The sequence below is a fragment of the Agelaius phoeniceus genome, chromosome 5 (assembly GCF_051311805.1).
Source record: "Agelaius phoeniceus isolate bAgePho1 chromosome 5, bAgePho1.hap1, whole genome shotgun sequence".
NCBI lineage: Eukaryota > Metazoa > Chordata > Aves > Passeriformes > Icteridae > Agelaius > Agelaius phoeniceus.
Window position 1 is genome coordinate 51167090 of NC_135269.1, and position 17001 is coordinate 51184090.

Genomic DNA, 17001 nt, shown 5'->3' on the forward strand with positions numbered 1-17001 from the left:
ACCCCCATTCCCGCACCCCACATTCACACCCACCAGCGGGCACACACACACACACGCCCACACACATATACACACATACACACACATACACACATATACACACACTCTCACACGCGCGCACACACACATATACACACACTCTCACACGTGCGCACACATATACACATACTTATATACATATACACACACATACACATATACACATACCTTCACATATCCACACACTCTCACATACACACACACACTCTCACATATCCACACACTCTCACATACACACACACGCTCTTACATATCCACACACTCTCACATACACACACACACACTCTCACATCCACACACACACACTCTCACATATCCACACACTCTCACATACACACACACACTCTCACACGCGCGCACACGTGCGCGCCCGCCCAGCGGAGCGCGGTCTCCGCCCCCCGTGCGCACACACATACACGGCGCGCACACACACACACACACATATCCACACGACACACACGACACACAAACAGTCGCGACAGGCACATCCAGCGGACAGCCACGCACACGCAGCCGCCCGGGCACAGCGCACAGCCCGCGCTCCCCCGCAGCCACTCGCGGCCCCCGCCATGCGCTGAGCGGAGCCGCGGCCCCGCCAGCTCCCAGCGCCGCTGATCCCGCCCGCCCGCCCGCAGCGTGGGGGCGGCCGCCGGGCGCGGTCGCGGCGCGGAGCCGGAGCCCCGCGAGGGAGAGGTGCAGCAGCCCGCGGAGGCCGGCGGGCGGGCAGGAGGCTGAGACAGCCGGACAGGCAGGCAGGCAGTCGGAAGGAGACGAGGGACGATTTGGACATGCTCATTCTCGGGAGCTTGGCTGCCTGCATCCAGCTCATCTGTATCATCAGAGTGGGTGAGTGATCTCTACATGAATTCATCTTCGGGCTTCGGGACAACTTTTCTCCCCGTGCTCCGGTGGGTTTTGGTCTCTGTGATCCCTTTTACATAGATATGCAGGCGCAGTCCGTGCCTGTTCCACACCGCGAAAGCACGCTGTCAACGCCACGGGTGGGAGCGTTTCTCCTACTCCTTTTACCTCAGCCGCCGGGCTCCGAGGATGCGCGGTACCCCAGGGCACGGCCGGCGCTGCTCCGAGCGGGGCTCGCCAGCCCACGCTGCCCCTGCTCCCCAGCGTGCCCCGCCGAGCCCGCTGGGGTCCGGCACCCGCGGGGGAGGGACCGGGTGTGCGCCGGTGACGGGGCGAGAGAGAAAATCCATGGCCGGCAGTGCTGATATCGATCATCTCTGGGGACGTGGGATGTGAGATGTTACTTTAAGGTCTCGCATGAACTGTTCCGAAGAGGAGGGGATGGTGCAAAATTTCGCTTTAAAATGACTCGTTCTCCCTGAACGGGTAACGTCAGTGGTTGCCCTAAACCATGCAAAATACGAGTCGGTCATTCACGTGGGACCCCGCATACAGAATATGGATTCATATATAGATGTTAGTAGGACTGCTTACATAACCAAATTCATTTTCAGCTCGTGCAGACGCGTGCAACTGGAGTGCATCCTAAAAATCATGCCGTTCCCTGTTACATGATAAGATGGGTATTATAACCAGTGTGAGTCACTTAATGCTGTTAGAAGTGCTTCATCAAATAAACACTAGCAGCTTTTGTGGTCGGGTTTGTATCCTGATGGATGGTCGTTTTGAATTTATAAATTCTAATTAAATAGATCACTAGAAAATACCGGTTAGCTGCTTATATTTAAGTATGAGGAACTTGGGAGCTTGGGAGCCTTGTGTACAAAACCAGTCTTACAATAGGTCTGCGGTGACAAAGTAGTCACTAACCTACATTTGTCACCCAATAGGTGGAGCTGCTTCTGAAACCATGCAGTTCTATAAACAAAGATCGGGGTTAGGTTTCACTTCTAATTTAGTAGCAAGTTCTGCTAGTTAGGGAAAACTACTTTTTTATTTTATGGGAAGAAAGTTTTTGCCTCTTTTCAGAAAATACTGTGAGAGAATAATCTATAAACGTAATGAATGTAACTGATCTTCAGTTAAAATGTATAATATTCATAAAGGCATTGATAACATTTTAATGTCACTTTTAAACTAACCTATTCCTAAAAATAGGGTGCTTACTCCAATTCCCTTACTTCAGATAATTCTCTTATACTGTGGCAAAGAATGGTCTCTTATAAAACTTTTTTAAGTTTTAATAATGTCTTTCTTACATCAACAACCTGTTTCCTAAAATCAGATATACTCCCAAGTCTGTTTAAACGAAAAAAAATTAGCAGGTGCTTTTACATGTGTGTGGAGGTATATGAAAATGTTTGAGAACAGATCAAGTATATGATAATATCATCATAATGTAATACAACTCAGTTAAATTTTGGAAAGAACTTCCCTATTCAGGTGATCCTATCACACTGGAAGCAATGCAAGACATAAACATAATTTTGTAACCTTTTTTGTTCATTTGTTTTAAATCATTTTATCTAGCATCTTATTAGAAATGAGCTGGTTTTATGTAATATTATATATGGGTACTTGTTGTGCATATGTATGTTATATTAATGAATTTACAAGATCTGACAGGATAGGAAAAGGTTTTCTACTCACACTCAAGATTTCAGTGCAGCTACTTTTTGTTTCTTAAGACAGATACACTATTGTTTTCAAACCTGACCTGGAGAAGACCCCCTTTCTAGGTGTGATGGATTGATTTGGTTGCAGTCGTGCATCCTTCTTAAGACTCATGAGCTAGACTATTTATGGAGCAGGGTATTAGTCAGTGTGTTCAACAGTATGATTGTGTCCAAGAATGAATAACCTGTACAGGCCATTAGATTGATTTAATCAGATTGCATTTGAATATGTTCCTGTTGGATTACCTCTCTGTAACAAATATGCTATGATGTGATAGCATTAGTTCATAGAAACACATACTTAGAATCCTGATATCATTTTCTTTGTTGTTTTTTGTTTGGTTGATTGGGGTTTTTTCATAAAATAGAAAATAAATTATTGCATACCACCAATGTAGAGTTCCAAGGGTTTGGTGAGTGAGAAGAACTGGATGGGACTGTCTGGCTCTTACCATTAAATATTTCTGGTGCAGAAGAAGCCAGACCCAGGGCTCTGTGAATGGATTGGTGCTGGAGAGCATGGCAATCTGCCTTTGCATTGTGGAGCCTATGCTTATTAGTGTGAGGCTAGGTAACATGGAGATCCCAGCATCATTTGCTTGTAGTTTCAAAAAACGTTGTTGAATCCTCAGCTGGTCTGGTACAGAGCTTTATCAGTGCTTCTTTTCAGGGAATCTGATTGGGAGATTTGCTGTTGACATTGGGAGATTCATCAGGGAAATCTGTCTCATATGTGTCCAAAAAAGACAAGCCAAGTCAGCCTCACTGAGGAATAAACTGTTAGAGCAGATGGAGGCAGAAAGTTCTTCTGGGAATGACAAGACAGTGACAGTTCATTCTTTGCCTTACTGAAGAAATGGTTAGGAGCTTAATTCTAATATCCCTGCTGAGTTATGAACAGCACCTTCTTTTACAGTGCTACTGAAGCCAAGGAACTTGATTCCATCAAGTACTGATGTAATTATTTATGGAGCAGGGTATTATCTGAGTACTCTCAGTGAGTGCTGTTCAGTGAAGTCCAGTGAAACCTGTGGAGTGAGATGCTATTCAGCCACAAAAGCTCATAAGAAATCCTATGCCATTGTTTGTGAACACTACTGTGTGCTTAGAGATTTCCTATTAAGTTCTTTCTTTTACTGAGACTAAAGGAAAAAAAAAAACAAACAACCCTATATGGACAATTTTTTTATATTTTTATTTTAAATGAGAAATTTATGAATCTGTAATCTTCAGCCTGCATGTATCTCAGACTGAAGATACTCTTTGAAAATCTGCCCTGGCTTGCTGATGTGCTCCATATAACCTGAAAGTCAATGAGGTGTGCCCTTTTTGAGCCTTTTGTTGCATTGTTCCTATGAAAATAGTATCTGGAGCCTTTTCAGTAAGTATACTATTTATGAATCTGTGTAGGCAAGAAAATGTTCATAGAAAAAGGAACTTGTTTTAACAAATTAGACTGTAATTGTGGTTAAATTTGGGTCAAAGTGTAAATATTTAGGCAAGAATTAAAAATATTGCATGCTTTCATTAGCCAAATGTATGGGTAGTTTCCCCAAATAAAGTAAAAACTATCTCTAGAATTAGCTGATCTGTATCCTACTGCTGTCACTATCTGGCCTCAGCCAGGGTTTTACCTCTCAAAATGCAGCTCATTAATCTATTAATTGCTTAATTAGTTGTGTCTCAGTTTAATTTCTCACTATCTAGAAAAGATCTCTTATTTTTAGTTTGTTTCTGGCATCCCTGTGCCATGACTTTATGCACAAAGATGGTAATAATTCCCTAAATATTCTTATTTTTCTTACACAACTGACATCAGGACAGTATTTCCGATCTCTCAGGCAGCAAGCACCTCCCTATCAAGATGAAAGCAACTTCTCTGGGCTCTTTACTGGAGGGTCACTATGAAAAATTATGAGACTCTGAAGCAGAGCACCCCTTTGGCTTCCCAAATGCAATCACACTTTGTGTTCATTCTCATGTCCACATTCTTCGACTCAGAAAGCCCTTAGACTATTAAAGGACTGTGGGATCAGATCCTTCTTTTTTGCACTGATCTCTTCTTTTGGAAATATTTTTGTATGCCAGTTATTGGGCACACTTAAAACTGAATTGCATCACAGTAATATTAATGTATACTACTTCTAATGCTTTAGCACATTTAATGCTTAAGATTATATGTTCCTATGGATGATGATACATAGCTCCTGTGGAGACATGTAATCCTGCTATATCTAAAACATAAGAGCTAAAACAAAACTTGAGAATTTTAGAACTGATTTATTTTCCACTTTAGCCACCTATATTGTGGCCATATATATGTTATGCACTTTTGCACCATAGAGATTTATATGTATCAAAATCTAAATAGGGATTTATTTTAGGTTCAAATACTGGCAGGTATGAAAAGTGACAAAATTAATGGCATGTTCAAATTAATGTCAGTTTAGACAAATATTTACTTAGCACACTAGTCATCTGTAGGACATACCTAAAATAGTTATGTAGTTTTCAACATGGAATCAATACAATTTATAAGGAGAGTTTTCTCAGTTGCATTTGGCCTTACTTCATCTCTGAATTTACCTTTTATCTGGATTCCTGGAGAGAAATGAAATAGTATGTATAAAACAAAGATGGTAATTTGAAAATATTATCATTATAATCTGTATTGTAAATTAGGATGTTAATTTATGAAAATAGGCACTTGCCTATTTCTTAAGGAAGGCTATTCCCTAGATATTCAGTGCTCATCATTTAAGTGGCCACTTCCCACTATGAGATCTCTAATTGGGAATTTAAGGGTGAACAGATTCTGTTCTTTCCCTGACAATTTCAATTCCTCTTCAAATGTGCTGTGCTTCTCAGTATTCCCCGTAGGGCCTGGAAGTCTGTGGCAGTTCCGGAGCCCCCAGCTCCCATTTAACAGCTCAGTTCTCACAGCTTCTTGCACCATTTATGTGGCTTTCCTGTACAAGACATCCTTTGGCTATTCAATAAGCTTCTTTTCCCATAAAGACAAAAGTTACCTTTTTGAATACATGTCAAGCCTTCTGTATTAGAAAGATGAATCTACAGGAAGAAAAGGACTTACAGTATTAAATAAACAAGATCCACTAAATGAAAGATAGCAAATATTTCAAAGAAGCCGGGACTATAAATGAAACTTGGCTCCTGCAGGTTGTTGAGGAGCTGTTGGCGGCAGAATACTTTTGTAGGAAGGTATGGTGCAGGTTGCTTGTTGAATACAAATTACTGATGTTGGTCCATTCACTCGTGAGGCTAAACTGGAAATAACTGGAAATTTTAGAAACAAGGTGAGGGTTTATTTGCATCACTGGCTGGTAATTATGGTGCTATCTGATAGAGGTGAAATAATAGACTTTTTAAGTAAAGCAGACAGCGTGTGAGAGTGTCAGATTATTCTAGATGAGGCAGGTCTCTCAAAAGCTCCTATTGCCCACACTTGGCTTTGGTTTTCTTTCATCCATTGGAAGGAGTTCTATTTCACCCTACAAATCAGTATTTTTCATTACTGTTTGAAGACCCCAGGAGCTCTTGTTTGAGTTAGTCAATTTCAGAGCTCATTATTGTGGTGAAAGTCACAAGGATGGTGAAAGTCCTATCCTACATCTGCTGAGGAACACTTGGCAATGGAACTAGGATGCCTCTGGAACTCAGGTGTCTAAACCCAAATTTTAATCAAAAGGCTCCCTGACTCAGCTCATACCTTGATGGCTTCCAGGAAGTTTTCAGGCAGCTACAGTCCCCCTCCTCCTCACCTGACCTTATTGTGTGCATCTCAATGCCTCTTTCACTCCAAAGTTTCATTGGATCCACATGCAAATGTCCTTTCAGGTGGCTTTCCTGAACCTTAAGTCAGTAAGGCTTCCCTAAATATCTGCTGACTGAATCAGGTGTCTTGATCTGCCTGCTGCTACTTCTCTTCAGGACAAAGGACAAGGTGCTGGCTGTGCCACCTTCTCATATTGTAGCCCAGTCACTAAAGCCTTTTACCCAGACAGTCTAGAGAGCAGGCCTGGTCTGAGATAAAGGGATTTGAACCCACGTCTTCTGTCTCCAAACATTAGGTTTTGTCAAATCAGAAGACTTTTCATACTTCTTGTGTAATATGAAGCAATTAAGCTTATTTTTCTAAATTAAAAATAAAAATAAAAACTGAGAGGATTCTGGGCAAAATCTTAAAAGAGGGTTGCTAAGCAGTTAGAAACCACATCTATTTCAGGAGTTTTTGGAACTGGAAATGGAACCTGGGAAAGTTAGCAAGAAAATTTTCCAGCATATAAGTTTGCCTTTTTCTCACTGTTTCTTAAGCATCCACTTCAGGCTTCTGAAGTAAGGATTCTGAATTAGTATGATGCTACAGCAAGATAGGAAATATGAGTTCTTATACCTCCTCCTACTCAGTATTTCATTATCTACTCGCTGGATACAATGCATAAATCACTATCCCTGCCTTTTCTCTGGTTGTGCTCTGAAAAAGATAAGATTTTGCTTGTTTCTTTAATAGTTCCAGATACTTATTCAAAGAAGGGAACTCTAGGTTGCAGCTTTGCTCACAGGTGAGCAAAGCTCAAATGTTTTTTCAGCAACTCAGCATTTTACATCAGCTGTCCTGGTCAGCTGAGTACCACTTGGCCAAGCCAGTTGCTTGTTACTGCACTCAGCTGCTTAGATCACCTAAAGACAGTGGAGCAGCCTGAACTTCGAGGCCCTGGAGCCTACTGCTATTGCCTGGAGGGGGTAATTCTCTTCAAGCTGTCTTGCACTTGAATTTTTTTCTAAGTCAAGGCACCACAGTTTCAGATTCAGTGGCTAAAAAATAGGCTGGGTGTACTTTGGCCACTTGCCATATAAAAAGTGCTATTTCCTTATCTTGATTTTTTCAGCATCCAGTTAGACAAACAAGGTGACATGTTTGAGGTTTTTTTACTATCCTTTATGTTTCACTAAATGTAAAGAATGTAGTTACTTTGAAATTTTCTCTGTGATATTGAAATATTAAATATCCTAATGTGCAGGTAGCATTCAGACACTTATATTTCTGTATGAAGCTACTAGGACTTCTCACCTGACCAGTGAGAGATTTCATTTGAAGTTTTTGGGAGCACTATATCTGTTAGTAATTTGGCTGGGAATTGTCATCCTCATTGCCACAAAACTTCTGCTAAATATTGGATTACCTAAAGGCTGAAATATAAAGTAGGTAACATTTGAAAAGTTATCCATCTTCACTGCCTCATTTATCTGTTTGCTGAGATAGGATAAGAGTAAAGCAGGGAAGAGGTGGTTAAACAGTAACACCGAAAGGGCAAATAAGAGACATTAAGAGTACTTTTACTGTGTAAAAATCATCATACAGAAAATTGGTCTTCAAAATCCTATATATTAAGAATGTTGCATAAAAATAAATCACATCAAATGTATCTTAGTGAAAGACAGGGTTTTGTAAATTCTGTAACAGAATGGGACAAAGAATTCCTGACTCATTTAAAGTTTTCTTGTCATGGTAAGTTCTTTAATTAGAACAGATTTTTTTTTTTTTAATAAGCTATCCAGACCACATGAAATATTTTCCTAAAGAAAATGGAAGGATTTATTGAATTCATTGAGATTTAGATTGGTTTGTATCATAATGCTTCAGAATACATTTTTCCAAAAATAATGCCATTTTTCAAAAGCTTAAAAAAATCCTTAATAAAGATAAATCTGTGATGTTCTGCAGGGGCAGCATATACCGAAGAAACAGAAAGCTTTTTGAAAGCTACAGCAAATATTTTGAGGAAAAAAATAAGCCTTTAAAATCAGCATTTTAAAAAAGACTTGATTCTTCAATTGCTTTATATGCTGAACTCCATGATTTCAGCAGAAGTTCCCAAAAAGAAAAACATCTGCTTGCTGAGACTAAATAGCTAATGATCAGAGTAACAGCTGGCTTTATAAAAGGGACCTAATATTGCTCTGGGCAATTTTTCTTCTGGCTCCGTCCCCAAACTGACCAACTGTGTTTGATCTATTTCTAGTCATTTAGAAAAGTCATTTAGTTTCAAGTGTATGCCAGTTATTTCTTTCAGTACCTTTTGTAAGTCTTATTCTGATAGGCGTGTCTAAGTATGATTGCTAACAAATTTGTCAGGGTGGGAGTTCCTGGGTGGCCCAAGAGCCTTCTTCCAGCTTCTTGGAGCTCTCCAGTTAGTTGTCTGTGATATGTCATTCCAAATGGTGCACTGGCCACACAACCCACCCACCTGTCATTTGCACAGAGTTTGGGGAGAGTCTTGTGATCTGTGTGATCTGTGCCTACCTCTTTCTTCATATCTTTGAGTTTTGGTCACTACCTTTGCATTTCATGTATCTTGCAATGTTGGAGAAAAACTGACTTGCTATTGGTTTGGGTTTTTTTTTTCTAACACACTTTAAGTTTGTGTTAAAAAAACAATGAGAAAAGGTTTTAGAAGACCTATACAAGTTTTAGGGTAGCGCTAACACAAACCCAAATGACTGTAAACTAGCAGTGTGAAAATTTATACTGAAAACTCAGAAAAGTTCCTAATCCTGAGATTGGGCAAACAGGAGCGTGGCACATCTCTGAGGACATGGCACAGCAGTTCACACAGGCAGGGCAGGCAGGCCTGCAGTTTTCCTCCTTCTAATGGGGTTTTTGGTTTGTTGTCTGTTTTGTTTTGTTAGTTGGTTGGTTTGGGTTTTTTGTTAGTTATGGTTTTTACACAATGAAAAACTGCAGTTAGTAAAAATGTGCATAGCAAAATAGAACCCTCCAAAAAGAATGTGTCTGTCCAGACCCCTCTCTGTGGCAGAGTGTTTGAGCCTGTGTGTACTACCAGGAGGCATTGCAGGAGAAGGCTGCCTGAGGTGTGAACAGGTGAATTATCTGCTTTCACTGGTGGCTGAGCTTAGGGAGGAAGTTGAAAGACTAAGGTGTAATAGAGAAATTTAAACAGAAATAGATGGGTGGAGTTCAGCCCTTTCATCCTTGAAGGAGGTCCACCAGGAGTAAGAGGACTCCCATGCCTCCCACCGTCAGGCAGTAGGAGAGCACCTGGTGGATGAAGGGGATTGGAAATGGATCCGTACTTGGACAGGTAATAAAAATTCCTCCTGACCCCTATCCCCAACCCAGGTGCCACTTCAGAATAGGTATGAGCCCCTGAATCCAGAGGGTCAGCCAGATGATGGAGAAGAAAATGATCTGCCCAGTGAGCCTCCCAATTATGCTTCATCTGTCAGAGGGATCAGCACCTCTAACATCAAAAAGAAAAGAAGGATAGAGGTAGTGGGTGACTCCCTTCTGAGAGGAACAGGGGGCCCCATATGTCAAGGATCTGTGCCTCCCTGGGGCCAGGGTATGGGATATTACCAAGAGACTCCCTGGGCTGATTCAGTCCTCTGATTATTACCACTGCTGAAACTCCAGGCTGGCAGTGATGAGATTGAAAAGAGGAGCATCAGGGCAATTAAAAGGGACTTTAGGGCACTAAAGGGTCAAGTGGTTGATAGGGCAAGATCACAGGTAGTGTTCTGCTCAGTCCCTCTGGTGGCAGAGAAAAACTATGAAAGGAATAGGAGAGCCCACATCATCATCAACAAGTGGCTCAAGGGTTGGTGTCATCAGCAGATTTTTGGGTTCTTTGATCATGGGGCTACTTTTTTGGCACCTGGCCTGCTGGAACTGGATGGGCTCCATCTCTCTGTTAAGGGCAGAAGGATTTTAGCGCATGAACTGGCAGAACTCATTGAGAGGGCTTTAAACTAGGTTTGAAGGGGGAAGGAGATGCAGCTGGGCTATCTGGAAGCAGGCCCAAAGGTGGTAAGCCTGATTTAGGGGTGAAATCAGTAGCCCAGCTGAGGTGTGTGTATACCAATGCATGCAGCATGGGTGACAAACAAGAGGAGCTGGAAGCCATGGTGCACCAGCAAAGCTGTGATGTAGTCACCATCACAGAAACGTGGTGGGATGACTCACACAGTTGGAGTGTTGCACTGGATGGCTACAAGCTCCTCAGGACAGTCAGGAAAGGGAAAAGAGTTGGAGGGGTGGCCTTTATTTAGCAGGGATTTTGATGCCATGGCTATTAAAACTAATGATAATGGGTATGGGTAAGAATTAAGGGGAAGGCCAACAAAGCTGACACCCTACTGGGAGTCTGCAATTGTCCACCCAACCAGGAAGAAGTGGATAGCTTATTCCATAAGCTGGAGAGTGCTGGAGAATGTTTCAGGATCACCAGCCTTTGTTCTTGTTGGTGACTTTAACCTACCAGACATCTGCTGGGAACTTAATGCAGCAAAAAAGAGGAAAGTCCAGGAAGTTCTTAGGATGTGTGGAGGACACCTTTTTGTTACAGCTGGTGAGTGAGTGCACTGGGGGAAGGACTACAAATAGAGATGGGCTGGTGGGAGATGTGGTGGTTGAAGGCTGCTTGGGGCAGAGTGATCATGAAATTACAGAGTTCTCAATATTTAGTGGAATCAGGAAGAAGATCAATAAGATTTTTACATTGGACTTCCGGAGGGCAGACTTTGGCCTATTTAGGAGACTTATTCAGAGTTCCTTGGGAAGCAGCCCTTAAAAACAAAGGAGTCCAGGAAAGATGGGCGTGCTTCAAAACAGAGATCTTGAGGGCACAGGAGCAGACTGTCCCTGTGTGCTGAAAGATGAGTTGACAAGGCAAACATCCAGCCTGGATGGGCAGTGAGCTTTCAAAGGAACTTAGGAATAAAAAGAGGGTGTATTGTCTTTGGAAGGAGGGTCAGGTCTCTCAGGAAGTATTTAAGGGGATTGCTAGGGCATGTAGGAAAAAAATCAGGGAGGCCAAAGCTCAGTTTGAACTTAATTTGGAAACTTTTGTAAAAGATAATAAAAAATATTTATACAAATATATTAATGGCAAAAGGAAGGGTAAGACCAACGTTTGTTCTCTACTGGATGGGAGGGAACTCAGTAACTGCAGATGAGGAGGAGGCAGAAGTGCTTAACACCTTCTTTGCCTGAGTCTTTAGTGGGAAGATGGCTTGTCCTCAGGACAGCCGTCCTCCTAGATTGGTAGATGGTGCCAGGGAAGAGAATGGTCCCCTTGTTATCCAAGAGGAGAACTGCTGAGCTGCTTGGATGTTCATAAATGGTGATGAGAGAGCTGGCAGGTGAGCTTGTGAAGCTGCTCTCCATCATTTACCAACAGTCCTGGCTCATTGGTGAGGTTCTGGATGACTGGAAGCTGGCCAGTGTGACATCCATTCACAAAAAGGGTGGGAAGGAGGATCCTGTTAATTATAGGCCAGTCAGCCTGACCTCAGTACTGGGTAAGGTAATGGAGCCATTTATATTGAGTGTCATCACACAGAACTTACAGGATGGCCAGGGTATCAGACCCAGCCAGCATGGTGGGTTTAGGAGGGGCAGGTTGTGTTTGACCAACCTGGTCTCCTCTTACAACCAGGTGACCCACCTGGTGGATGCGGGGAAGGCTGTGGATACTCTCTGTTTGGACTTCAGCAGGGCCTTTGGCACTGTCTCCCACAGCACACTCCTAGAAAAGCTGCAGCCAAGGGCTTGGACAGGAGCACTCTGTGCTGGGTTAGGAACTGGCTGGATGGCCGGGCCCAGAGAGTGGTGGTGAATGGTGCTGCATCCAGCTGGCAGCCAGTCACCAGTGGTGTCCCTCAGGGCTCTGTGCTGGGGCCAGTTCTGTTTAATATTTTTATTAATGACATGGATGAAGGTATTTAGTCTTCCATTAGTAAATTTGCAGATGACACTAAGCTGGGAGTGTGGGTCAACCTGTTGGAAGGGAGAAGGGCTCTGCAGAGAGACCTGGAACAGCTGCATGGATGGGCAGAGTCCAATGAGATGAAGTTTAATAAATCCAAGTGCCGAGTCCTGCTCTTTGGCCACAATAACCCCTGCTATGTTACAGGCTGGGGACGGTGTGGCTGGACAGTGCCCAGGAGGAAAGGGACCTGGGTGTGCTGGTTGACAGTCGGCTGAACATGAGCCAGCAGAGTGCCCAGGTGGCCAAGAAGGCCAATGGCATCCTGGCCTGTGTCAGGAACAGTGTGGCCAGCAGGAGCAGGGAGGTCATTCTTCCCCTGTACTGGGCACTGGTGAGGCCACACCTTGAGTGCTGTGTCCAGTTCTGGCCCCTCAGTTTGGGAGGGACGTTGAGATGCTTGAGCGTGTCCAGAGGAGGCAACGAGGCTGGAGAGGGGTTTGGAACACAAACCCTGTGAGGAATGACTGAGGGAGCTGGGGGTGTTCAGCCTGGAGAAAAGGAGACTCAGAGGTGACCTTATCACTCTCTGCAACTTCCTGAAAGGTGGCTGTAGTCAGGTGGGGTTGGTCTCTTGCTCCAGGCAGCAACTGACAGAACGAGAGGATACAGTCTTAAGCAGTGCCAAGGGAAATATAGGTTGGATATTAGGAAAAAGCTATTTACAGAAAGAGTGATGATGTACTGGAATGGCCTGCTCAGGGAGGTGGTGGAGTCACCATCTCTGGATGTGTTTAAAAAAAGAGTGGATGTGGCACTCAGTGCCATGGTTTAGTTGAGGTGTTAGGGCATGGGTTGGACTTGATTAGCTTGATGGTTTCTTCCAATCTAGTGATTCTGTGATTACAATAGTGGATTTCTGAAAAGTGTTTCTAGTGTGGGAGCAAAAGGCAAACCTGTTTTTTCTGGTTTGTTTGTTTTTGGGGGGTTTTTATGTAATTGTAGAATACTATGTTTTTTATAAGAGCCCGTGGCACCTGAAGCAGTAGAAAGTCCTGTCAATGATCTAGGAGTTCCTGTCAGTGAGTAGCATGGCACAGTTTCAAACTGTGCAAAAAAAAGCAGAGTGCATCTGGCTGTGCCAGGCAGCTGCCCACCAAAACAACATAAACCAGTCACTCCTCATGATGGACTGGTACATTTGTAAGCTGAAGTACTGAGTGCTCACTTAGCATCTCAAGCACCTCTCAGCATTTCAAAATACATACAGTAAAATAAAGAAAAATATAAATAGGAGGCTATATATCTTAAATTCAATATAAAATCATGAGACTTAAAAATTTACATTTTGAGTTTGGTTATTGTGTTTTGAGGCTGTTCACCATTTGCTATTTTAAACAAGATTACTTGTAGAAGTATAAAGTAAGAAACCTCCTTTAAAGGAAAGTATTTGAAATTGCTCATGTGATTGTATGACATCAGGGGCTAGAGGTAGAGTTAAAATACTAGCAATTGAACATCTTAGAGAACTGGCAGTGTTCTCACCCCACACCTGATACAAGCATAGGAGATTTCAGTTAATTTTATTTCAGCGTCAGATTTTGCATTGGCTGAATTCTGAGAGTATTCTCAGGCTCATCTGCCCATTACTCATTAATCCTCTCCACTTCCACCTCTCATATTCTCGTATAGATGGTTTGGCCTCTCTGTCAGCCCCATTTCTCACTACATGCACATTTTGCCAAAGAAACAGGCAGTTACATGGTGGTTTACTCATGTAAAATTACTCCAGCAACTTTGTCAGGGTTCTCCTTGACTGGTTTCTGCACCCCTTTTAAAGCATAATTCTTACATACCTGATGTAATTCTTTTTCTCTCTTTGTTCCTCCTCCTTTATTTGAGATGAAGAAAAAGGGATTTCTGTTTTGTTTAGTGCTTTCTCTGCATAGTAAAAAATCAAGCAAACATAAATCAATATGTATTAGAACTAACAAAACATTGTTTAAAAATGTAAATTCCTTATTTTGTTTCTCTCTGAGTTTTTTTTGCTGCACTGTTGCCTAATCAGCTTCAAAGCTTTATTTTTTGGTATGTCTTTATGAGAGACAGAAAAGATTTCTGTGTTTAGAAGTTATGTATGTATTTGACCAGTGTCAAGACAGTATTACATTCAACAGAATTCATTCAGGAATACTTAGACTAGAAATTATTCTTTTAATCCATTAGTACAAAATACCTCCATGAAAAATTCCTGAGGATTATGCAAAGATATCCTTTAATCTGAGTCTTTTTTCAGTATTTTCTGGTTTTTGCTATTCACAGTGGGATTTGTAATGCATGAATCAGCAGACAAAGTATGTTTCCATGTGGCAGTAGTCATCTCTCTCTGTATGGGATGTTCCAAACTTTTTTGTGTGAGTGGTAAGACTGTGACACAAAACCTTCTAATGATTTATCTGAGCAGTGGCTGTCCTCATGAAAACAGGGGTTTAGATTAGATATTAGAAAAAATGTGTTCACTGAAAGGATGGTCAGGCATTGAAACAGGCTGCCCAAGGTAGTGGTGGAGTCACTGTTCCTGGAAGTGTTGAAAAAAAACTTGTGGAAGTGGCACTAGGGGATATGATAAAGTGATGGACTTCATGGTTGGACTTGATCAGCTTAGAGGTCTTTTCCAGCCTTAAGGATTCTGTGATTCTGTGAAAAATGACAGCAGGAACAGATATGCCCTATTGTTAGGAATATGTGTGAATCTTATATGACCCGATGAGCTTTTGCAGCTATATGTTTACTGTAGAAAAAGAGATTCATCATAGTAAAACATATTGCAAGTGCACTTTAGAGCAGATTCAAAATATCCTTATTGCCCTGCTGAATGGAAGGAGACAGGTTCAGCTAAATCTGCTGAAGGTAATAAGACAGTGATGAAAAAGAAATAGTTTCAGGTTATGTGTAGTCAAGTGAAATACAGGAAAATGTATACGGAGCAACCAGAAAATCAAGTCCTGTTTTTGGTGAATAAGGTAATATGAGTTAATCAGCTTTTTCTAATATGATCTACGTGTTCTATCACAATTGTAAAGAGTGCATTTGAACAAAACTGTAATACAGGTTTTCATGGTTTGCTTCATTAGTTAAATAATTCCTTGGATGGGCAAGAGCTTTTCAAAACACATGTAACCCTGAAATCTGTTGTTCACTTGAAAGAAACAGGAAATTCAACCTACTCTGAGTATGATTAAATCAAAGAGATTTCATCATCTTGCAGTGGAACTCAAAATTCTGGGTGTGCATAGGCTGGGACTCACAGCAGCCAGCATGCCCTTTACTGGGACAGGCAAGCTTGGCTGGTAAAATAAAGATCAGTGTAGATAGCAAAATGTGCAAAGAATAACTAACTGGGACATGCCTCTCAGGGACACATACAGGGAATAATTATGCTGACACATCTTGTTTAGATGGCTAGATATGTGGAATTCACAACTGTTGATCATACTACCCCTAAACCACTATATGATGCCGATACTGGACACTTTCTGTCATCATCTAATAATACAATATTTGCCAAAGAAACAGGAGATGGCAGTCCTAAACACTTCCCACAAACTGAGATTTGAACCACAGCTGTGGAGGGCAATATGACCCACAGTATGACAGAGCACAGCAGTTGGGGATGGGCAACACTGCTGATCTGTACCAGGCTGAAGGTGGGAATTGTAGAAATGTTTGAAAGTGAAAACCTAACTATTCAGTATGGGTGGTATAAGGTGGTTCAGTGTAGCATTTCCAGGTGCTAGACTAGATCTTTGCCCTCTCTTCTTCACTGCACCCCTGCTACCCTGCTCCAGAGCAGCAGCTGCTGCTGTGTGTGAACAGCAAATCCCAAGCAGCAAATCCCTGGTCTCTTCCTTCTCCTGTGGCTCCCTACCATCTCCCCCTTTACACCCCCACAGCATTGTCACTCTGTGGCTGCAGTAGGGATCTCTGTAGTGGAAGGCACACAAATGTGCATTTGGCAGCCTGTACTGCTGGAAGGGCTGCTCTGTGATGGGCAGTGGGCAGGAAAGTACATTCTGTAGCTTGGTTCAAAGCCTTGGGTCAGCAGTTGGCCCATGCTGGGTTATGCCTGTCATAAAAGCAGTGATACATGGAATTCCAGACCCTGTCTCTTATCTAGCTGCTATCCAGTGTAAAACCAGCAGGATTTCTATTGTCTCCTGTAGTTTTGAAACCTGATGAAGAATGCTGCTATCTCCTGGTCAGATGCTCAGTCTGGTACTTATCTAGGTCTTTTGGGTATCTCTGAATAGTCACCTGCTTACCCTGCACCCATGAAGTCTCTTCATCTTTCAGTCTTGGACCAATTGCTAATTTTGTTGTGTTGCAGAAAGTGAACCAGTTAGACACAAAAGTGCATTGTAACTCTCCCAGAAAAGTGTGTAGCTGTATCATTAGTCTGTGTAAGAAGCATATGCATTTGCACCACCCCTGTTGGAATAACAGGAGGTTTTTCTGCCACAGGCAGGTCTGGCAGCTGAATGAGCAACTGTGCAGTGCCCTGGAAGAAAATACAGCATGTGCTCCTTTTTGTAGCAAATCAGGTGCTTTAGATGGCA

The 17001-nt window shown here is 42.4% G+C and overlaps 1 protein-coding gene across 8 annotated transcripts in view; it reads left to right on the plus strand.

Annotated features, from left to right (window-relative positions):
• The first annotated feature begins 333 nt into the window (after positions 1-333).
• The window catches only part of PTPRZ1 (protein tyrosine phosphatase receptor type Z1), a 133262-nt gene continuing 116594 nt past the window's right edge, over positions 334-17001 (plus strand). For 3 of the 8 annotated variants that reach the window (XM_077178986.1, XM_077178987.1, XM_077178990.1), the window contains exon 1: positions 334-885. In XM_077178986.1, the coding sequence (XP_077035101.1) occupies positions 828-885 (58 nt within the window). In that variant the 5' untranslated portion in view covers positions 334-827. The remainder of the gene's footprint in view (positions 886-17001) is intronic. The other 5 variants (XM_077178989.1, XM_077178991.1, XM_077178992.1 and 2 more) reach the window with 4 other exon arrangements.